The sequence below is a fragment of the Branchiostoma lanceolatum genome, chromosome 9 (genome assembly GCF_035083965.1).
Source record: "Branchiostoma lanceolatum isolate klBraLanc5 chromosome 9, klBraLanc5.hap2, whole genome shotgun sequence".
Taxonomy (NCBI): domain Eukaryota; kingdom Metazoa; phylum Chordata; class Leptocardii; order Amphioxiformes; family Branchiostomatidae; genus Branchiostoma; species Branchiostoma lanceolatum.
In genome coordinates, this window is record NC_089730.1 from 362,575 (window position 1) to 387,535 (window position 24,961).

A 24,961-nucleotide genomic window follows, 5' to 3' on the forward strand; every position below is an offset into this window, starting at 1 on the left:
GATACAAATTATGCAGATGAGGACTTTTATTTCCATGATGAAGTAGAAGCTTGTATAATGTGTGAGTGGTAAGTGATGAGAATCTTGTAATCATTTGGAAACTCTTGTTCAGCCATACACCATCGTGAATGGTATGTATGTATGAAAGAGAGAATGAGTGTTAGATATACTTGTTTTGTGTATGTCATGTGATGATTGAGCTGTACCACAACACATGTTTGATCTGTTGATAATCTGATGTCTCAGGAGGAACAAGAGGCCACAGAATTCTTCATGACTCTTGACAAAGACCCTCAGCAGGAAGACTTCCTTCAAGGTCGCATGCAAGGAAACCCTTACAGCTCGAACGAGCCAGGTTTGGGACCCTTAATGAGAGATGTGAAGAACAAGATCTGCCAAGGTAAATACATTCAGCTGTCTTAGGGAGAGATGTTACAAAACCCTCAGTCTGTCATCTCACTTTACAGCCACTTACTCAGAGAAAGTTTGATGGATAAAAAGTACATGAAATTGTGGTCATAGAAAGTACTCACCCCTATAATGACCTGTGGGGCAGACATTACACATTCAAGGTACTTAATACATGCATTCTCAGTCGAAATATTGTACATGTACACACACACACATACACACAGTCACATATGTACACGCACACACATATACACACACACATGTACACACACAAACATGTACACACACACATGCACACACACATGTGCACACACACACACATGTACATACAAACACGTGTACACATGTACACAGACACATACATATACATACATACACAGACATGAGCTAAAAACAATACTTCACTCACTTGGGTCAACATAGTGGTTGAAAGACTTTGTTCAAACCGTGTGCATCATAATCCCTGAGCCTTTTGGACCTGTCATGTACATGTAGGTTGTACCTGTTTATGTTGTCAGCATTGGTCCCTGTGTGGCTCCGGTGATAACTTGTACATTCAACTATGTCTTGTATTCTGCTTCTACATGTATCAGTAACTATCCAGAGAAACAGCAGTTTCCTTCTTTACTACCACCAAACATTGAAACCTACAAGAACAGTGACCAAAGAAGATTGTACATGTATCAGCTCCATTTATTCACAATTCTCTGTTCTTAATTACAGACTGTGAGCTTGTTGCCCTACTTGAGGATGACAGTGGTATGGAGGTAAGGATCCCTTTACTTCACACAAAAATTTTGAAATTTGATTTCAAAAGATATGCAATTGAAAATTGATACAAAAGAATGGTGATACATCAGTTTGTTAACTTATTTGTGTGGTGTATTTACGCATATACATTTTTTATGCATGGCTATGTTATGGCCTTTATTATTTAACGCCTGTAGAATTTACTGTGTATAGAGACGGAGATAAATCATTGCATTCATAATTATGATAATAAATTGTTTCCATTGGCACCTTTAAGATATGCCAACTCCAATGCCAGAAATTATCAACTGTTACAGGTTTTGCTGGGTTGGCAGGAGCATTTTCAGAAATTATGCAAATTAGCATGATATCTGTTTCATATTTTGATGATGAAATACAGTTAATTCCTCAGTCGGAGGTTGACGTAAAGCCGGCGGCTCTGTGTATGAGGGAGTTTCGGGCATAAGCCTCAAGCGTCAAGCCTCTGCACGTAAAAGAACCCATCACACACACTTATCGAGAAGAGTAAGGGTAACCCGGTGTGCTTGGCCAAAAATGCGAGCCGTGGCGAGGCCGCATCGCACTACCACTAGCTACTTGAAAAAGCATCATGCTTCACCTCAATTGATGACTGCTTTACCTTCTATTTCATCTCAAGACAGCTGGGTTGCCCTGTCAACTTTCAAATTCATGACTTCAACCACCACTGTTAAATCCCTGATCTTTACTGCAGCTACTGGTGAACAATAAGATTGTCAGTCTGGACCTTCTTGTGCAAGATGTCTACAGGAAGATATGGTGTCCGGAGCATGAGGTTAGCAAAAGGCGTCTACAACATTTAGTCTTTTGAATCCATCTACATTGTCTATAGCAATTGTTCTTTGCTAGCCCTAAAAACTCACCCTCTAATAGTAAATTTACAGTTATGGCTAAACTAGAAGAGCTGTGCGTGACAGATTGCATGATCGAGTCAAAATGTAAAAATCCCAAAATTGTTGAGCAAAGTCCATCCAAATCTACTACATTTTACCAGTTAGAGATTATGATAACATTAATCTAGTCATGACAGTCATGTACTTATTTTCACAAGTGTGCAAAATGTAACATGTGAAAAGTGGCACACGCACATAGAAACATTTACTTCTTCTGTGGAACAACTGGAGTTTGTTGCTTTTCCCCTGCGTCTTTGGCACCACACACACTTGTACAAAACATTGCATTTATGAAGTAGTCTGCAGTGAAGAATTGTTCCAGGGAGACCAGTTACAGGGATCACATTATTCTTTACTGCTCACAATGATTAATGTATGAGTGTGTGATAAACCTGTAAGTAGATCTGTCATGTACAATGTATGTTCACATGCCTCACTGACATCAACTGTGCACATAGACTTCTAACCTTGAGGTACCATTCAGCTGAATGACCTTGTACCTTACCTTGTGCCATTCCAGGGTGAAGCCATGAGAGTGGTGTACAGGATGAGAGGTACACACCACACTTTGTAAAGTTGACTATAATTTGTCTATCTTACACACATGAAGTGATGTACTGTACATAATGTCCATCACTATATAGCACTAGTGGTAGTACCAGAAGTAAGTCTATTCTTTTACAACAAAATAAAATCCATGTCAGCCTAACAACTGTATGACTTGCACAACTTATCATAATACTGAGATAGACGATTCTCAAATTAATATTCGTAATTTTTTTTGCAGGACTGCTCGGGGATGCTACAGAAGAATTTGTGGAAACTTTAGAGAATACTGCAGGTGAGGACTTTCAGATGGCAGCAGAGTCCTTCTGTCTCCTCGTATTTTATTTTGGGTACTATTATGATAAGTGCTTTACATGAGGATATGATGTATTTGGTCATTTGTGATAACACATCTAATGTAGTGTGACACAAGAGAAGCCATTATTACAGGAAACATGACAGGTCATGTTTCTCTATCCACAGATGCTGAGGTGGACACTGAGGAAACCTACAAACTTGCCTCAGTACTGAGTGAATGTGGAGGTCTCCAGGCCATGTTACAGCGCCTGTCATCAATCACAGATTTAGTTCGGGGAGGAGATTTGCTGCAGGTTTTGCTGAAGTTGTTCAGCTACTGTGTGAAGTTAAAGGTGAACAGACAGGCTCTGATCCAGCCTGACCTCAACACTCTGCCCATCATGCTGGGGACTCTCAACCTGGTTCTGCAGGTGGGCTTCTACTCTATATCACTTTACTATGTGTGATGATTATGATGAATGCTGGAGACAAGTTACCTTCGTTGGTGAATTTTGTGTTAAATGTTTATACTTAAGGTTATACAGCACTTCACCCAACTTCAGCACTTTTGCCAACAAAAAGCACAGCAGCAATAAGTAACACAATCATGACTGTATACACTGTAAGCCCTCCATTGTTGTGTGTGTGTCAGGGTGAGCCTGACGGTGGAGTGGGTGGAACAGGGTCTCTTGCCCAACAACTTCTGTCAATCATGGAGATGGTTCTTCAAGAAGCCAACCTGGCTGCTGACAGCACTGGCAATAAGGTACACGTACAAGTACTGTTTCAGTCGTGCCCTTATTTTGATAACTCTATAGCAAGTATCTTACTGGACTGTGCCACATTGTGAAGACGTTTGCAAAGTGTTGCAAAATGGGCTAATTTGTCGCCAGAAATTGCAATTTTAAAAGTATTTGCAATTGGCAAATGGGCACAAAACGATGCAATCATTTCAAATCTCTTCTTGATAAATCTTCATCATTCTAGTAACACAGTTAAGTTATGTATCTGATTTGGAATTGAAACTGAGAATGGGACATTCTGGTCGTGTGGCCATTTTATGTGTAGAGGTCATGTATTTTACCCGTGCGCCGCAAGGGAAAATTGGCAAAATTTCGCAAAGTTGCCACAATTTCATGCCACAGTTTGGCACTAGAGGGAGATACCCACTTAAGATTGCCTTATTTTTAGCAACTCTAGTAGCGTGTATAGTCCAATGGTAGTGTGCATAGTCCAGTGGTTAGCAACCCTGCCTCTGGACCAAGAGGTTGTGAGTTCAGACCTGGCTGTGGTCGCTCACCTGACATGCTACCTGCAAGGTCCTGTCCTCATGACAGTTCAATGTGCTTATTGGAAAGAAGTCAAAAGATCCTTGAATTTTGAGGGCACAGCAAAGTTCCTTCAATTTTAGGGCATAGCAAAAGTTCCTGTCCAAATTTCCTCCAATTTTAGGGCACAGCAAACCTACAGTATCTAGATTATATGACTGTCATCTAATATTTATTCTATCATTAATCAATATCTGACTTCTGTTTTGTCTCAGACCAATGTTCTGGCGTCAGTGGAGAGGTCTCAGCTCATCCTTCTGCTGGAGAGCATCAATCGGCCGTTTGTGCGAGCTCAGGCTAATGTTCTACAGGCCCTGATGAGACTCGTGCCGTTTGTAGCATTCGGAGCCGAGGAGAAGATGACAGCTCTCATCCAGCACTTCAAGCCGTACCTCGCCTTTGAGAGGTAGACATGTAGTTAGTTAGACCACACACAGGAAATTTCATGGATGACATTGATTTTGGTATTTAGCATTGCATGTAAAAATAACAATGTGGCAAGTTGCTGTTGCTACTGCTGTCAAATACATATCTTGTTGATTAGATTGTCCATATTCCCTTAGCAGGCTATCACTACTGTAATGGTATTACATGTACTCTCTGCACTGTCAATTTTACTGATTTTGATGAATAAATGTCTTTTACTGTCATTGATTTTACTACATGTTCACCAAAGATAAGTCAATGAGACTACCATAGATACGGGACATGAATCGGGATGATTGTCTCAATAGAATGATCCATCAGCTGTTGTTATCTCCCAGGTTTGATCAGGATCACACTGCTGATGATGAGACCCATCTGGACTGCTTCTGTCAGATCATGAATGCCATTGAGAAGAGTCCCAATGGTGAGAGACTGAAGGACCTCATGATCAAACATGGTGTGGTGAAACTGGCTATAGACTACATCAATGGCCACGCTCCATCATCTGCAAAGTAAGGACCGCTACAATCACTGTCAGGGTTAGAAAGGCTTTTTGCGCTAGGCAACCAGGTATTTCCAACTGTCACTGTTATACAAAATGTAATATTGATTCTTGTGGCTACGCAGTGAAAAATGTTTTGTCAGGAAAACATTTCTTTGTACAGCCCTTGATAACTGTTCCTGATTCTTTCAGTTCCAGTCTCAACTCCTTGAAGTAATAATATATTTTATAAACATCACCCTCTGAATCAGCCTCAGCTCATGCCAGCTTGCCTCTCGCTGTAATTTTGACTACCTGACCAATCATAGCGTGGTACGTTACTAAACCAGGCACGACCAGGCCTGTAGGCCAGAAGACTGAAATTTTTGTAGTGTTTTTCTGACAGCCAACAGTGGTCTGTGGGACAGCAGTATGGTAGGGCTATGGGATGTTAAGTTGGTGGATCACAGGTTAGAAGGATGCCTTCTTTCTCTTGCAGCCTTGACTCTGACTCATGGAAAGAGTTTATTGCCAGACCAGCCCTTCCGTTCATCTTGCGCACGCTGACAGGTCTGAGCCAGGGACACCCCCAGACTCAGGTACGGGAGTTAATCACATACTTAGATGCTGTACTTATTTGATCTCTATCAATTGTCTTTCTGGAAAACAGAACAAATTAAACAACAGGGATTCTTGTACAAAATTATCAATCGCAAGCAAGATTCATGCTTTCACAAATTATGGTGAGCACATGTTTAGGTTTTCATATACAATGTATGTGCATTAATGGTATGTGTATACATGAAGAATATCAATGGTAAGAAATATACCTGGATATCTGGCATATTCATATGTCTGCTGTTTTTATAAGTTTTCCATGATCTTATCGAAACAAAAACTACAGATTTTGATACTTTGTACAGTTGCGTCCCCAACAAATTAAAAGCTGATGTGCTTTTTTGCTGGCATATTGTGTCCTAAACCCCTGACACCTCTGCACTGCTTTTTTTTAATTTTGAGCCCTTGTGTTCTTCAGCTGCTGGTTGGAGATGCCTGTATCCTGGTGTTCCATTGTCTGGAGCAGGTATCCAGCAAGGAGCGGGTTGGTTCTTTGGCTGAAAATCTCATGGAGGCATTACGGGAAAATGAAAAGGTGGCCAGCCAGGTAAATGTTCCATACATCATTTTCACAAGGGACAGTCATTTTCAACATGGAGGCATTGCAGGACGGCCACACCTTTGATATCTCTGCATGCATATAATGAGCATGTATTGGTCGCTCATGCCGATCTGTTTCTAAATGAGTTCATTAGACTCCATTTTGTTAAAGGAATAAAACTCATGTGCACACAAAAATGGCAATATTCTAAATCCATTAATTCAATTGAAGCCTTACAGCTACATGTATAGATTATATAATCATATATGATTACAAAGTGAGTGAGTGTGTAAAGCACATATTTATGGTTTATCATTGAAAAAGTAGATTTGATTCACTATAGAAGCTTTGTGTCTATGCTGTTTACAAACCTACCATAGTTCCAAGATTATAATTGTGATGCAGCTCAGTCTGTGACTTACCTTCCTTGTATGGCATTATCCCTCTTACAAAAATTATACATGTATTCATGTTGGACATCATGGCTTTATTGCTGTCATATTTTCCTTTTTAAATGCAGATTGAAGATGCTCGTCGGCAGACGCGTGCAGAGAAAAAAAGGATGGCCATGGCAATGAGACAGAAACAGCTTGGTGTCCTTGGAATGACTGTAAGTAACTGGTATTGTAGCCATGTGTCTTCCTTTAACAAAACAACAAGTATTAAAAGGACTTACTTTGCCAATGGAGTTCAAAATAGTTTTGACATCCTGGTATATTTTCAACCTGACAGAATAGCAGAGTGGATTACTTGTTCTCAAGGGCATGAACACACGTTTTAATACACAATGCATCTAGGGTCATTAAAGATACTGAGTCAGACCTTCCATGTTTAATGTTGATGAATTTGATTTTCAGACAAATGAGCAGGGCAGAATTGTTGCCAAGTCTGGAGTTCTGAAGCAGATGGAGGAGCTGATAGACGAGGCAGGACTCATCTGTTGTATTTGTCGAGAAGGGTACAAGTTCCAGCCTAACAAGGTAGGATACAAGCAGATATGACATACTTCTAACAGCTGGTGACATGACCTGAGCCCTATACAACAATAAATGCTCTTTCTGCCAATTGAAATTAGTACAGTATATGTCAAGTAGAAATTTTCCCATGTTTAAAAATCTGCATAATTTAGTTGCTTGTTAATTGCAAAAGTTTTTCTTGTAGCAATCCTGATTTGAATTCCGCAGCATCGACCTAATTTTCAACTCCTTCATGTGGAAGCTTTATAAGGGTTCTGATTCAAATTCCACAGTTGAGCTAGATGTATGAGGTTCGATTTTCAATGCATTTTCTGGTCAAATTATCTTAAAGGTATTGTTGAAGGGTGGCTGAGGAATTTTGGGATGTTTTTGAAAAAAAACCTTTCTTAAGCTTTATAAACCTTCCTCAACCTTAATTGTTTTTCAGGTAGTACCTTATAACAAGGTGATAATTTATGCAAATTAGTATGATGTTATGATTACGTCATCAAGATTTATAAGCCCACGCCCCTTTTTTAGAAAAAACTCTCGCCTTGGCTTGTGCTTCGATGTTCATCAATGTAACTTTGCAGGAATGTACATGATAGTAATACTTAAAGAATGACGCGTGTCAACGCAAATATTTTGAAATATTGATTTTTGGCGAATTTTTTTGTTTGATAACACACAAAAATTCGCCAAAAATTAATATTTCAAAATATTCGCATGTGGTAATTTCTTCAAGTTAAGATGTTGGTAGGGGTGACACACAAAAGATGTAACAAATATGACTGATGGATAACTAAAAGAACCATATAAATTCTCCACAAACACATTCTTGACCTCCTCTACAATGTATCCCACAGCATAGTTACATGACTGTACTGCATACGGTATACAATGTACGTGATTAATTTTTATAGATTAAGAGGAAGAAATGTGAAGAAAGATGTCTCTGTGGCAGAAAGTTGAAATCATCTTTACCAGAGATGTAAAAGTGTTGGAAAAACCTTTCGTCTGCAGAACCGTGGTATCGGTTGTTCCAAAGTTTTGTATGATAAGTTGGTAAACAACAAAGCAAAAGTTAATGGTCCAATGAGCCAGTACATTTATGTCTCAAGTTCTAAAAGCTGCATTGTTTCACAGATGGTAAACAGCTAGATGTGTGGTGGACGTGAGCATGTGTTACATTCACAGGCCCCACAATGTTACTGACTTATTGTCATTACTTCTGTTTGATACCTGTCCTGTAGGTGTTGGGCATCTACACTTTCACCAAACGTGCTACCCTGGAGGAGTTTGAAAACAAGCCTCGCAAGATGCAAGGTTACTCCACAGTCACGCACTTCAACATCGTTCACTATGACTGTCACATGGCAGCCGTACGCCATGCGCGCGGCCGGGAGGAGTGGGAGAGTGCGGCACTACAGAATGCCAACACCAAGTGTAACGGGCTTCTGCCGGCATGGGGCCCTCAGGTACCCGAGTCCGCCTTTGCCAGCTGTTTGGCAAGGTAAGTCCTGCAGGAGAAAGCTGCATGTACATGAGTGTGCTTGCTATATATGGCCAAATGGCTTTTAATCTTGACTGGGTGTCCATAAGAGATGTATGCCAAGTAGCGTAGGCCTTTTATTTGCATTGATTGATAAGCAAATTTACTGAAGAGACGACCTTTGGACGTTTCACATTGTGGTTAACCTGTGTGAAGATGTTTCAATATAGGTACATGTAGTACAAATGTACATGTCTGCTCACACAGACAGGATATGAGGAAAGGTGTTTCATCTGGAATGAGGAGAATCTGATATAAAGTGATGTCTTGATTTTAACCGCAGTCTTCCAAGTGGTAATCACACACACTACACGTTATTAGTCTGAGAGTATGCCCTAAATTCAAGAGTTTTCTTAAAGGGGCATATTGTACAATTTGTTGGGCAAAAACTACAAATAGTCAGAATTTGAAAAATCTACATTCAGATTCACACATGTAACTTATTTGTAACTTATTTCCAACATATTCCCGTCATTTTGTCACGTTTCCATCATTAGTAAAGGACAAATACGCAAAACGCAAAAAGTCTGGCTAATTTGCATATTGTTTATCGGCCCCCATTTTATAATATGCAAATAAGCCAGTGTAGAATGCTAAGAAATAACCAAATCGATTGTTCGGTGGCTTGTCGGAATGTTGGACAAAATGTCGGCGAGTCAAGCGGCGGTGGGGATTGCGTATATAAATATTTTTCAAGACGTTTGCACGACAGTACAAAGTCGCATCCATACATGATGAATATTTCAGTGCAGTGTAATAAGGTACATTCAACTAATGATGTAGAAAAATAACCAAAAACAAAGAATTTTGTTTTTATGTTCCGATCACAATATGCCCCTTTAAGATAGGCCTGGTGACAGCCAGGTAATACTGTACAGTACATTCTGTGGTACAACACTGCAGTTGAAGGTGTAATAAAATTGATTGATGGAAAGTCAAAAGTCACCAAAAGGCAACAAATGAGTGCCATGATACATGTATATTCTCGGGGGATTGTCCAAGTACGATTTCCTTCAGTGTTACCTAAAATTTCAAAGTTGAAATCTGCATCTGGATACATTGTTATAATTGTAAAGCATGCTTTTTCCTTGTGCAATCACACAATCTTGTACATTTTATATGTTCCGTGGTCATTTCTAATACATGTAATCATGATGCACAAATTTTGTGCAGCTGATCTGAATACATATGGGTGGCCCCCAAGTACATGTGAAATGAGCCCAACTTTCCTTTCTCCTGATGGGCGTGATTCAGCACACGTACAGAAACATGGTTGTGTGATGTGTTGGTGTGTCCACAGACACAACACCTATCTCCAGGAGTGCACCGGGATCCGAGAGCCCACGTACCAGCTGAACATCCACGACCTGAAACTGCTGCTGCTCAGATTTGCCCAGGAGATGTCCTTCAGCGAGGAGAGTGGAGGGGGGGGACGTGAGAGTAACATGCGGATTGTTCCTTACATGATGCACAATTGTCTCTATGTCATCAACACGTAAGGAATATGGACCCTTTACATTACCTGTATCTAAGGATAATGACAGGCTGGCTGCCAACATATATGTTTGGTGGCAGCACCCCCAAAGTTGATCCATTCTACAAAAATCTGCCTCTCGAAATGAGTCAAATAGTTTTTATTAATAAGAGGACAAAAAAATTCCCACATTTCCTGAGGAGCATGTACATGTACCTATCCCGCATAAATTACTTCCATCTTTGTTGTTTGGCACCCGTCCACACCCAGTCCAAATCTACAGTGGCCGCCCAGTGGTAAAAGCCAGGTGTTTAATTGGGTAATTTCTATAGCAGTATTCAATAGTCCTCTTTGGGCTGGAACTATTTTCTACACGTACATTGTATGGCCAGTCAAAATTTAGATGCAGCAATATGTGTCCCTCTGTATTGACCAAAAACTGCACATAAACTACATTTGATAGCCTTCTACTATAAACTATATATCATTGGAAAAATTGTTGTATCACACAACTGTGTTACATGTCGGTAAAGACAACCATCCTCGAGTTTTTTGGCGACGCCTCAGTGGCAAGCCAAATGGTATAGTATTGTGTGCAGTTTGCAAATATTCTAGGAATTGCACAGGCATTTGTCTACAGGAATCTTAATCCCAGAAGAATGTTAGTCAGCAGCACAAAGGATAGAAAGTGGGTCATGCAGTCCCCTGGGGGCATTCCTCCCAGACAATCTACATGAGGCAGCTACATGTGTTAGCCAGATGTCAGAGTCAGGCTTATGTATACATGACCCATTTAAGACCTCAGATCTACAGTAATTATCTCCATGAAAAATGGCGATATTGTTTTGGGTGTGTCTGTGCCTGTGTCTGTCTGTTTGTCTGTTTGTGTTTCCGGACTTCTGTAAGCAGCATAACTCAAGAACCTCTTGATGGATTACAATGATATTTGGTATGTGGGCGGGTGTTGTGAAGCCGAAATTCAAGGTCGATCTTGGTCCCCCTGGTATGTGACCTTGGTACTGCAGCAGAACTTCAATTTCTGTATATTTTGACCTGAACGTGCTATGGTCTTGATTGTGGTGTAATGAAGATGTGGTGTGGGTTTGGGCCCTCTAGCAGCTTCCTCTGGAACCGCAGGGGCGTTATCGTGAAAATCTTCTAAGGAGAACAACTGAACAAAGGAACGATGGATTTCCATGATATATGTAACGTATGTAGTTTATGGGAAGTGGATCATCAACAGGTACCAATTAAGCAAATAAATTCCTAACTTGCATAATTAATGCAAAACACCATATCTCATCTAATTGGAAAATCATAGGACTGTCAATATGATACTTAGTATGCAGGTAGCTTAGACAGAGATATACATAATGAAGTGCAAATTATGCTAATTATGACTTACTTTGTCGGGACACATTTTTACAAAATAACATTTCTGTGGATCAAAAAGGCATTTTATTAGGACTCCGGGAATTCCAGGTATTCCATAATTGGGACTGGAGTTCTGGTATTCCAGTGGGACTCGAATCCCATCCTGGCTTTCCATAGGAATTCCTGAGCTAACACCGCCTACCAGTGCCCTAAGCAGGGTACAGTAAAAATTAAAACAACAACCTCCGTCGCCATGGCGCAATATCTTTGTATCATTGCCAATCTTGTTTGTGTACAGTGTTAAGCATTCCCAGACTGTACTGCTTGTCTTGAAAGTAACTTATTGTATTCCATCTGTCCTGACAGAACACGGGCTACGCCCAGGGAGGAGAAGACAATCAACACTTTCCTGCAGGCAACCCCAGATAAGTGGGTGGCACTCAGTTATGAGGTAAGATTATGCCACAAACATACCTCCCCTAACAACACACACACACACACACCTTCAAACACACATGCACAGTCCTCCCCTTTAACACTTCCACCTGTGTCCTCTCACCATATACACAATCCTCCCTTTAACACGTCCACCTGTGTCCTCTCACCATACACATTCCTCCCCTTTAACACGTCCACCTGTGTCCTCTCACCATACACACACAATCCTCCCTTTAACACGTCCACCTGTGTCCTCTCACCATACACACACAATCCTCCCTTTAACACGTCCACCTGTGTCCTCTCACCATACACATTCCTTTCCTTTAACACGTCCGCCTGTGTGCTCTCACCATACACATTCCTCCCCTTTAACACGTCCACCTGTGTCCTCTCACCATACACATTCCTCCCCTTTAACTCGTCCATCTGTGTCCTCTCACCATACACATTCCTCCCCTGTAACACGTCCACCTGTGTCCTCTCACCATATACACAATCCTCCCTTTAACACGTCCACCTGTGTCCTCTCACCATACACATTCCTCCCCTTTAACACGTCCACCTGTGTCCTCTCACCATACACACACAATCCTCCCTTTAACACGTCCACCTGTGTCCTCTCACCATACACATTCCTTTCCTTTAACACGTCCGCCTGTGTGCTCTCACCATACACATTCCTCCCCTTTAACACGTCCACCTGTGTCCTCTCACCATACACATTCCTCCCCTTTAACTCGTCCACCTGTGGCCTCTCACCACACACATTCCTCCCCTTTAACACGTCCACCTGTGGCCTCTCACCACACACACAATCCTCTCCTTTAACACGTCCACCTGTATCCCTAGGTTGATGGCCCACTGTACCTGACACTGCTGGCCCTGCTGGTCCTCTCACCGGAGCGGTGGAAAGAAGTCCGTCTCCAGTTTCTGGGCAGACTGATTGTTCTAGCTCAGGCCAGACACCTGGCACCAGGTGGAACCAGCAGGTGAAGAATCAGAGATAATGAATTTTTACTTCAGAGATAATGAACATGTAGTAGGTGTTACAGTAATAACATGCACAGGCCTGCACATGCTTTCGTAACATGCTTTAATTTGTGCCTTGGTTCATCTTGTGGAAATGTGTTTATGCTAAGTTATAGCGCTGTGACTTAATTTGTACGATTTCTCCAGTACACAGTTTTTTTCAAATTTTGAAACTTTTCATCATCAACTGCCAGTTAACATTTTAAAAGACATGTTGAGCCATTGAAGGAAAAAAGGAATCTTTTGAACCAAATCTTTAGTGGTGTTTGGTGGAGTGACTGATGTTTTTGTCCACAGACTGCCCAGTGTAGAAGTGCAGAGCTTTGCAGTCTACAAGCCTGCACTGATGTACTTTGGACTGATTGACTGTCTCTACAACATGCTGCAGGTAGGAACTGTCCTGTGTCAGGGAATCTAGAAGGAACTGAGTCATCAGACCTCTGTATATGTCACCTATCACAGGACAAGCTAATTGGCTTACGTGTCAACAAACAGTGATGAATAATCTAAGACAAAATACCCCTGGATAAGCTTATCAATATCAAGTACTAGTAATAAATACTATCATGGAAAAAGCTTAAAACCACTTTGATCAGCAATCTTCAGCCAGTGTGCTCTCCATTGTAGGGTAACGAAAGTGACTGGTACATGTAGCATCGTTATATTGTACGATTATTTGTGTGAAAACACCATGCTGGTAGGTTAGTCATGACTGTATCCGTGTTTGTTGACAGAAAGTGGAGGTGGCCCAACCTGGAGATTGGTCCAAAGCTTTAGCTGCTTATGTCCGCTCCAATGACCAACATGTTGTGGAGGCAGCAGACAAGGTACGACTGTTACAGTTAAACACAATACGCCATCTTCCCTCATCATGTAAACTCAACAACACAATACGTCATCTTCCTTCATCATGTAAACTCAACAACACAATACGCCATCTTCCTTCATCATGTAAACTCAACAACACAATACGTCATCTTCCTTCATCATGTAAACTCAACAACACAATACACCATCTTCCTTCATCATGTAAACTCAACAACACAATACACCATCTTCCTTCATCATGTAAACTCAACAACACAATACACCATCTTCCTTCATCATGTAAACTCAACAACACAATACACCATCTTCCTTCATCATGTAAACTCAACAACACAATACACCATCTTCTTTCATCATGTAAACTCAACAACACAATACACCATCTTCTTTCATCATGTAAACTCAACAACACAATACACCATCTTCCTTCATCATGTAAACTCAACAACACAATACACCATCTTCCTTCATCATGTAAACTCAACAACACAATACACCATCTTCCTTCATCATGTAAACTCAACAACACAATACGTCATCTTCTTTCATCATGTAAACTCAACAACACAATACACCATCTTCTTTCATCATGTAAACTCAACAACACAATACACCATCTTCCTTCATCATGTAAACTCAACAACACAATACACCATCTTCCTTCATCATGTAAACTCAACAACACAATACACCATCTTCCTTCATCATGTAAACTCAACAACACAATACGTCATCTTCTTTCATCATGTAAACTCAACAACACAATACACCATCTTCCCTCATCATGTAAACTCAACAACACAATACACCATCTTCCCTCATCATGTAAACTCAACAACACAATACACCATCTTCCTTCATCATGTAAACTCAACAACACAATACACCATCTTCCTTCATCATGTAAACTCAACAACACAATACACCATCTTCCTTCATCATGTAAACTCAACAACACAATACACCATCTTCCTTCATCATGTAAACTCAACAACACAATACACCATCTTCCTTCATCATGTAAACTCAACAACACAATACACCATCTTCCTTCATCATGTAAACTCAACAACACAATACACCATCTTCCTTCATCATGTAAACTCAACAACACAATACACCATCTTCCTTCATCATGTAAACTCAACAACACAAAACACCATCTTCTTTCATCATGTAAACTCAACAACACAATACACCATCTTCCTTCATCATGTAAACTCAACAACACAATACACCATCTTCCTTCATCATGTAAACTCAACAACACAAAACACAATCTTCTTTCATCATGTAAACTCAACAACACAGTACACCATCTTCCTTCATCATGTAAACTCAACAACACAATACACCATCTTCTTTCATCATGTAAACTCAACAACACAATACACCATCTTCCTTCATCATGTAAACTCAACAACACAATACACCATCTTCCTTCATCATGTAAACTCAACAACACAATACACCATCTTCCTTCATCATGTAAACTCAACAACACAATACACCATCTTCCTTCATCATGTAAACTCAACAACACAATACACCATCTTCCTTCATCATGTAAACTCAACAACACAATACACCATCTTCCTTCATCATGTAAACTCAACAACACAATACACCATCTTCCTTCATCATGTAAACTCAACAACACAATACACCATCTTCTTTCATCATGTAAACTCAACAACACAATACACCATTGTCTTCTGCATCCTCTCGGTTGTCAGTCAGACTTATGACTGTAGGTGTAATCAAGCCTGACCACCCCCATGTGTCCTTATCTTGGTAGCTCCCAAGAAGAAAGAAACTCCCCTAATCCCTTGCGTCGGCACGATCCTCAGTCTAAATTTTTTAAGCTAGTGTACACACCTCCGTGTGTCCTTCTCCGTAAAACGGCCAGGAACCAACTGTTAGTTGGTGTTCCTTCCCCTTAGTTTTTCTCCTCGCGCCATGGCTTCTTCAGACGAGTTTCTACGCGTCGGCCCGCCTGTTCTGCGGGCTTGCAGTGTGGTTCCAGCCACACACGAGACGTCTTGTCAGCGCCGGCGGCAGGGAGAAGATGGCGCCGGGACCGAAGACCCTCGCGATCCCACTGCGGATCGCTAGAGGGCGCGGCCGCACGCACATGTTGATCATGCTCGCAGTGCGCCGCCAAGAGAAGAAGAGTCGTCTCAGCGGGGTTCTACTGAGATGCCAGCGCCGCACCAACTTCTAGAGGCCAGTTGGCGGTCGGCTCGACTTTCCAGTCGCCGATTTCAGCGTTCCTGTGGCCTTGAAGCGGCTCGTCCGAGGAGACTTCAGCGGCGAGTGGGGGAGGGCAGCGTTCGTGACTTCTCCACACTGCAGGGTCTGCATGTCTCCGACGGAGGCTCGCTTCCTGGCGGGAAGCATTTTTTCTCCTTTTTTAGGGTTGGTGACTTCTTACTGGCCCTCGCTGCGCCCAGATGCGTTTGCTGGCGTCCAGAAGATCTCCGACTCCAGCAAGCTTCGAACTACGTCGACAGCTTCTTCACGAAGTGAGAGGGACGCAACGATTCGCCCTGCGTCCATGGGAGGCTTCCGTCCTCCGTGACTTCGGCAGCTGGAGAAGAAGAAGATGTGTGGCTGTCCTCATCGAACAGTCTTCGACATCCGAGCGCCGCCTCATCGGCTCCAACAAGCGGAGTTGAGCAGGTCCTTTGCAAGTAGGACCTCCCTTACGGTTAGCCGCGGCTACCTTTATGGTCAGAAATTACGTTGTTCCTTCAATGAGAGCTGTTTTCACATGCTTTTTATTTTGTGGAATGCTGGATAATATTGTTGTTTTTCTATCTGTACATAACTTTACAGTTGTGTTATCTTGATGGTATTGTCTGAAGTACAGACCATGATTAGTCCAGTGATTTATGGATTGTTTTAGCTGTGCCGTCAACGATAGCTATTTTCACATGCATTTTTGTGGAATGCTGGATACTATTGTTGCTTTTTATCTGTACATACTTTACAGTTGTGTTTATCTTGATGATTCTGTATACAGACCATGATTTTAGTCCATTGATTTATGGATTATTTTTAGCTTGTCACAGTTCCCAGTTTCTTTCACTGGGTTTGTAGTTGTTTGATTGTTGTCAGAGGCACAGGCAGGTGAACCACTCAACTGTTGTCAGTTCAACCTGCGAATTGGGGCGATTTAGATATCCCCAACCCACTACTGCTGCTACTTGAGTCCGGGCAGCCATGAAGTTCTACTGCTTGACCCTGTGGGTTCATCTCCGGCTCCATCACGTGTGTTCCGGAGACTCTGCCATCACACAAGCGTCAGTAGTACTACAGTACTACACTTTGTCGAGGACGACAATAAAGTCTTTGCTGTTGGCAGGGTGGTAAAGCCAAGGAGGTAGTCATCCGACTCACATCTCATCCAGGCGGAATGATGGACAGAAGGTCAACTGCTGTTCCACAGCCCAACTGCCAGGGTCAATGTCCACTCCTGTGGGCTCCACACAACCAGAAGGCTAGGGTAACCTTATCCTTAGAGAATCTTATTGCAATCAGCTAGGCTCACATTGTTAGCCTTGTTGTTGGTTTTCTTGTATCTTGTATGTGTTCATGAGTTTTTGAGCATGTAGATGCCTCCAGTCAACGGCCAGAGTGGCGAAGTTCTGCAAACCAGCAGCCACTCGTGGTACCAAGGGCATTGTTGTCCGCGTACCTTCCTTAGGTTCGAGAGCGAGGGCAACTTCGTTCCAGTCAGGATATCCTCACAGACTTGTCAGTCCTGAACACGAGAGTAGCTTCAGCTCTTGCATTGTGTCATTGAGACGAGTTTGGTGCACAAACTATTAACAGTTTCTCTGTCAGCACACAGCTTCCATACCTACGACAATCAGCTCGTGTCAGAGGAGTGGCCAAGGAAGAACATCAGGCCAGCGACTTCTCGACCTCAACAGAGGATTCTGCACAACTGGGGTCTGGCCGACTTCTGAGCAGGGAGCTCTAAGAAGTTGCAGCAGACGTCTCTGGGTTGGTGATTGGTCAGCTGGACAACTTAGCCGCATCTGCAACCAACCCCTGCCACCTTACACAGAGTTGGCATCATCGCTTCATAGAAGTGAAGGGACTACAGAGATGGTCATCAGGCAGAATCCTGCAACTTCTGAGACTTGACTGCGGTCATCTCAGGACTGGTCCATCGCCGATGTACGACCTCATCGACTACCACACCCTAACTGCTTGCAGTTAGGCCCAGCAGATGGCAGACAGTGCAGTGCAGTGCAGGGCTGGTGTTGGTTCCAGCTGAGAGCATCTCCTGCCATACAGATTACCATCTGTAGGGATTTCCCTTTCTCAGGGTTTTCCCAGAGGGTTACGCCAGCTACTACTTCAACCTGCCGAGATCTACAGCAGGCGGAGCAGACTACTTCAGCAGACGCCCTACAACAGGTGGTACAGTCTGCTTCACCTGCATCAGCAGGTGTTCTACAAGTGGTGCAGCCTCCATCAGCATGTGGCCTGCAGCAGTCGTTGCAGTCATCTTCTGCAGGTGCAGGGCATTAAGTGATGCAGTCTTCAGCGGCAGGTACTCTGCTGCAGGTGGTGCACCCTACATCGGCATGCGCTGTGGCCCAGCAGGCAGGTGGGCAGTCTTCAGCAGCAGGTACTCCACTGCAGGTGGTGCACCCTACGTCAGCATGCGCTGTGGCCCAGCAACCAGGTGGGCAGTCTTCAGCAGCAGGTATCCTGCAGCAGGTGGTGCACCCTACGTCAGCATGCGCTGTGACCTAGCTGCCAGGTGGGCAGTCGTCAGCAGCAGGTGCCCTGCAACGACTGGTGCAGACTATGTCAGCAGATGCCCGACTGCAGGAGGTGCAGCGGACTACGTCGGCAGGTGCAGGGCTACAGGTGACTTCATCAGTCACTGCCTTACAGCAAGACGGGCAGACAATGGCAGCAGGTATGCGGCTATAGGTGGTGCTGATTCAGCCACGGCCTTACAGTAGGTATGGTGGATTTGCCAACCTCTGCTGCGGAAGACGCCTGCCACTTTCCTTTGGGAAGATGGCAGGTAGAGGATGACGACTAGTCCTCCATTGGATCTGCAGGGGCAAGATGGACAGCGGAATACTGCAGATCAAGAGTTTAGAGATCAAGACAGGGTTCCACATCACTCTCACTGAGTCTCATGGTGGAATTGTCAACGGCAGTCTCTTCGATGCAGTGACTGCTGGAGGAAGATGCCCAGGGTAGATGGTATACATCTACCATGGAAGATGCCCACGGTAGTCGGCATACGACTACCATGATGACGGGGCAGATGCATCATTTTCACGACTCTTAAGAGGGTGATCATGCTTGCATCCTGATGGCAATCAAGACACAAGTGGCATGGGCAGCTTTTCACCACTCTTTGGAGGGTGACTATGCTTGCAGCCTTAGAGGCTACCTGTACTTCACAAGATGCATCTCTTCCGCCATGACATCAACTTTCAGAGGAAGTGCAGCTAGCAGATTCTCTGCAGCCCTCCAGTAGCCTGCTAGGAGGAGGACTTCCTCTGTCACAGGGACTGGTCATGTTCCTGTCTCCTTCACATCTCATCGGATGGGTTTGTCTCATCCTTGCAGACATTGAGAGCTATGACAGCTGCCTGTCAGTGGTAGTCACTCCTTCAGCATCCATAGGATAACCGCCGTCCTCCAGAATGGTCTCTAGCCAGCGGGTTGTTTTACGGCCTTCAGGTCCGACTTTGTGGTCCTGTCATGGTGCAAGTTTGTCCTCACAGACCCAAGGTCTACAGCCTTGGGATCTACAACCCTTTGCACTTAGGTGGCATTAGGTCTCGCAGCAGGAGGGACAGGACTTCATCGGGATTGCAGCATTCAACTCTTGCCAAGACAAGCCAGAGCAATCCATGTCAGGTCATCAGTGTGCTGCTGTCAGCTGTAGAGGATTACGCTTTTCGATCTTCTCGCATCAGAAGTTCTGAGAACGTGCTCTTCCCTGGTCAGCTAGCGGACTAGGGTTCCTTCCAGCTTAGTCACATAGTCATTATCTTCGTGAGCTACTAACGCCGAGAATGCGCCTTTCTACTACAGGACATCCGACTTAGTTTGAACATGGCTGCAGAATTCTTCACAGCTCTGGGCAACGGTCTTTCCCTTGGAAATTCACCGGAGACAACAGAGTGAAGAGCAGGCTCTGCTTTTGTAGACTTCTTGTCGTCTTCCATGTTGGATCACCTGGCCTCAGGCTGTTAAGTCACCTACAGTCATAAGTCTGACTGACAACCGAGAGGATGCAGAAGACAATTACAAATTGTACAAACCTGTGCAGGACAGGTGTAGTTGTCTCTGCATCCCTCGTTGTCAGGCAGACTGCCCACCCTGAGGGAGATGGAACTTAGTTGTTCCTGTGAGTCCCTCCCGAGTGTACTTCGGCCAGGGATAGCTATAAACAGTTAGACTGAGGATCGTGCCGACGCAAGGGATTAGGGGAGTTTCTTTCTTCTTGGGAGCTACCAAGATAAGGACACATGGGGGTGGTCAGGCTTGATTACACCTACAGTCATAAGTCTGCCTGACAACGAGGGATGCAGAGACAACTACACCTGTCCTGCACAGGTTTGTACAATTTGTAATCTTCTTTCATCATGTAAACTCAACAACACAATACACCATTTTCTTTCATCATGTAAACTCAAGGATACAATACACCATCTTCTTTCATCATGTAAGTTCAACAACACAATACACCATCTTCTTTCATCATGTAAACTCAACAACACAATACACCTTCTTCTTTCATCATGTAAACTCAACAACACAATACACCATCTTCCTTCATCATGTAAACTCAACAACACAATACACCATCTTCCTTCATCATGTAAACTCAACAACACAAAACACCATCTTCTTTCATCATGTAAACTCAACAACACAATACACCATCTTCTTTCATCATGTAAACTCAACAACACAATACACCATCTTCCCTCATCATGTAAACTCAACAACACAATACACCATCTTCTTTCATCATGTAAACTCAACAACACAATACACTATCTTCCCTCATCATGTAAGCTCAACAACACAATACACCATTTTCATCATGTAAACTCAACAACACAATACACCATCTTCTTTCATCATGTAAGCTCAACAACACAATACACCATCTTCTTTCATCATGTAAGCTCAACAACACAATACACCATCTTCTTTCATCATGTAAACTCAACAACACAATACACCATCTTCCCTCATCATGTAAACTCAACAACACAATACACCATCTTCCCTCATCATGTAAACTCAACAACACAATACACCATTTTCTTTCATCATGTAAGCTCAACAACACAATACACCATCTTCTTTCATCATGCAAACTCAACAACACAATACACCATTTTCCTTCATCATGTAAGCTCAACAACACAATACACCATCTTCTTTCATCATGTAAACTCAACAACACAATACACCATCTTCCTTCATCATGTAAACTCAACAACACAATACACCATCTTCTTTCATCATGCAAACTCAACAACACAATACACCATCTTCCTTCATCATGTAAACTCAACAACACAATACACCATTTTCTTTCATCATGTAAGCTCAACAACACAATACACCATCTTCTTCCATCATGTAAACTCAACAACACAATACACCATCTTCCTTCATCATGTAAACTCAACAACACAATACACCATTTTCTTTCATCATGCAAACTCAACAACACAATACACCATCTTCCTTCATCATGTAAACTCAACAACACAATACACCATCTTCTTTCATCATGTAAACTCAACAACACAATACACCATCTTCCTTCATCATGTAAACTCAACAACACAATACACCATCTTCTTTCATCATGCAAACTCAACAACACAATACACCATCTTCCTTCATCATGTAAACTCAACAACACAATACACCATTTTCTTTCATCATGTAAGCTCAACAACACAATACACCATCTTCTTTCATCATGTAAGCTCAACAACACAATACACCATCTTCTTTCATCATGTAAACTCAACAACACAATACACCATCTTCCCTCATCATGTAAACTCAACAACACAATACACCATCTTCCCTCATCATGTAAACTCAACAACACAATACACCATCTTCCCTCATCATGTAAACTCAACAACACAATACACCATCTTCCTTCATCATGTAAACTCAACAACACAATACACCATCTTCTTTCATCATGTAAACTCAACAACACAATACACTATCTTCTTTCATCATGTAAACTCAACAACACAATACACCATCTTCTTTCATCATGTAAACTCAACAACACAATACACCATCTTCTTTCATCATGCAAACTCAACAACACAAAACACCATCTTCCCTCATCATGTAAACTCAACAACACAATACACCATCTTCCTTCATCATGTAAACTCAACAACACAATACACCATTTTCTTTCATCTTGTAAGCTCAACAACACAATACACCATCTTCTTTCATCATGTAAACTCAACAACACAATACACCATTTTCTTTCATCATGTAAGCTCAACAACACAATACACCATCTTCTTTCATCATGTAAACTCAACAACACAATACACCATCTTCTTTCATCATGCAAACTCAACAACACAATACACCATCTTCCTTCATCATGTAAACTCAACAACACAATACACCATCTTCTTTCATCCTTACATATGTAGTGCTGTAGTACATGTAAGATAACATACTTTGTTAAACTTGTTAAGAATAAACATCTCTTTTGTTAATTCATATGTTTTAAAAGATCTGTGATTCAAACGAAATGTACAAATTAAATGTATTCCTAGCATAAATCTAGACATTTAAGGTTCAGATTCAGGAACCTGTTTTTTAAGATCCCCAGTGATTTTCCTGCTGTTTTTCAGCTGTTGGAGAGATACCAAGAACAGATGTTACCTGCAGAGTCTGTCATGGAGTATCTGGATGTAGTCGGTCAGTCTCCCAGCCCTTTTGTAGTTTTGATAAAGATTATGATTCACGATAATTTCACACATTGTTACAGTTGTGATCAACCTACCACTTCATTTACTGCTTTGAATTCAGTCTTAACATATTTTTTTGGATTAGTTGTTATGATATTTGTGACAACAATAAAGGGCTTAATTAAATCAAAGCATAGAGGTACTGCTCAAACCTTGTACTGCATTTATTGCAAAGTCATGCTTACTAACTTTGTTATTAGTTGTAGTTTTAAGAGAGGAATGTCAAGCCACATTACACATTGCATGTAAATGACCTCATTTCATAATTTGAGAAAATTCCATAAAATTTTGCAATTCAGCTCTTTTGGGCTGCGAAGACATTTAACGAATAAACCAGTCATAATAAAACATGCTGATAGTATGTTCAAATGTTCATCTCTGGCCGACATTACCTGTATTCCACATAGTGTGTAAATAACATGTTTGTTTCTTTGTTTGTTTGTTTGTTTGTTTCTCAGGCTTGCTGGGAGAGGTTCAGAACACAGACAGTTTTGTCAGCAGCATCTTGGCTTCAGTCAACCAATAAAGCCATCCTACTGGCCATGGCCTTAGTACAGTTAGTGAACCGGCATTGCTACTGCAGTGAATTATCCTCATCATCAAACTAAGTCTTACTTTCTAGTTCATTTATTTGATTAGAATCTTACTCTGCCTGTCTGCATAGTTGACACAGATCTTGTAGCTGTGTGGCCTGTATTGTATTTGTGACTGGGCATCGACATGGACATTGATATCATAAGACATCTGCCAAGTACAAGTGCATGTACATGTACATATACATACTGGTAAGCACCACAACAGCCAACATTGCCAATTACATTTATCATGTGCAGTCTGAGTAAAGTTGTTTAGTATTCATTAAGTGAAAGGATCTAGAACATTGTAGCTGAAGTTAAAGCTTCAATTTCGTTAGTGTATTGCTACAAAAGCAACAGAATGTCACTTCAGCCAGCAAACTGGGTTTTATCTACTTTATAAACCAGTGGCATTGATGCACATGGCGGAATGACAGAAGGAAGGAGAGAGATGGGCTCTGCCTTGCAAGACACAGCAGATTAACAAAAAGCCTATGGATGGATGAACTGCGTTGAAGCTCTGATAAACCAGTAGCAATCTGAAAAGCCATTTTGATTTGAACTGCTAAAGGAAACCTGCACTCATGATAAGTGAGTACCTAGAAGTATACTGTCACAAGGACTGCACTCGCAGTAGTAGCTCCTCACGCATGCACTAGCCTAGTCTGGAACAGTGGACACATGTCAATAGAAATTAATGTTAAGAATGTATGAAAATAAATACCAACTAGTGTTGCATCTATCTCTTGTCTTTTCCTTACATCCAAGCATAGACATATGCATCATTCCAGGTACATGTACTTTCAGGATTATGTAAGAATTACCTGTTACGCTATATACCTTTAGCAGGAGGGACATCATATTGTCTCCCTGTATATACATGTAACTCCAGGACATTGGGTATGCCTGTCACATAGTCCTGGAGGTGACAGAAATTTTGAACTTTCCGTATGATAATAATTTCAGCAAGTGCAATGGAAATGATACTTTAGGCCTGGCCAGTTTAATTTCGGGTGCAGTGGGCAGTGGGGTTTGATAGTGGAGCTAGATGAATGAATGAATGAATGAATGGTTTATTAGGAAAAAGTGTAACATGGCAGCTAAAAGCTGAATTACGTACACTGTACAATCATATATCACATCTTAAAATCACAAGGAAAATACTTAAAACGTCTTGACATACATTATCAAGTATCAAGATAGTGGAGCTAGGTGTTATCAGGGTATGCATGGTGTGTTCATTCAAGTTGATTGCAGGCTGATTTCCGATAAACTAAAAGGAAACTTGGCACACTTATTAGTGAATTTACCCAACTCCACTATCACACCTCACTATGAGCAACTCCACACGAGCACCTGTAAAAGAGACA

The 24,961-nt window shown here is 42.0% G+C and overlaps 1 protein-coding gene across 8 annotated transcripts in view; it reads left to right on the forward strand.

Annotated features, from left to right (window-relative positions):
- LOC136442148 (E3 ubiquitin-protein ligase UBR4-like) overlaps positions 1–24,333 on the forward strand; it is a 151,894-nt gene extending 127,561 nt beyond the window's left edge. For all 8 annotated transcript variants that reach the window (XM_066438816.1, XM_066438812.1, XM_066438819.1 and 5 more), the window contains 21 exons: positions 247–400; positions 1,135–1,178; positions 1,895–1,975; positions 2,614–2,647; positions 2,881–2,934; positions 3,123–3,367; positions 3,589–3,702; positions 4,480–4,670; positions 5,029–5,202; positions 5,671–5,770; positions 6,208–6,336; positions 6,851–6,940; positions 7,188–7,310; positions 8,540–8,799; positions 10,139–10,333; positions 12,053–12,137; positions 12,977–13,116; positions 13,454–13,544; positions 13,891–13,983; positions 22,900–22,966; positions 23,475–24,333. In XM_066438816.1, coding sequence (XP_066294913.1) covers positions 247–400; positions 1,135–1,178; positions 1,895–1,975; positions 2,614–2,647; positions 2,881–2,934; positions 3,123–3,367; positions 3,589–3,702; positions 4,480–4,670; positions 5,029–5,202; positions 5,671–5,770; positions 6,208–6,336; positions 6,851–6,940; positions 7,188–7,310; positions 8,540–8,799; positions 10,139–10,333; positions 12,053–12,137; positions 12,977–13,116; positions 13,454–13,544; positions 13,891–13,983; positions 22,900–22,966; positions 23,475–23,542 — 2,532 coding nt within the window. In that variant the 3' untranslated portion in view covers positions 23,543–24,333. The remainder of the gene's footprint in view (positions 1–246; positions 401–1,134; positions 1,179–1,894; positions 1,976–2,613; positions 2,648–2,880; positions 2,935–3,122; positions 3,368–3,588; positions 3,703–4,479; positions 4,671–5,028; positions 5,203–5,670; positions 5,771–6,207; positions 6,337–6,850; positions 6,941–7,187; positions 7,311–8,539; positions 8,800–10,138; positions 10,334–12,052; positions 12,138–12,976; positions 13,117–13,453; positions 13,545–13,890; positions 13,984–22,899; positions 22,967–23,474) is intronic.
- The last annotated feature ends 628 nt before the right edge of the window (positions 24,334–24,961 follow it).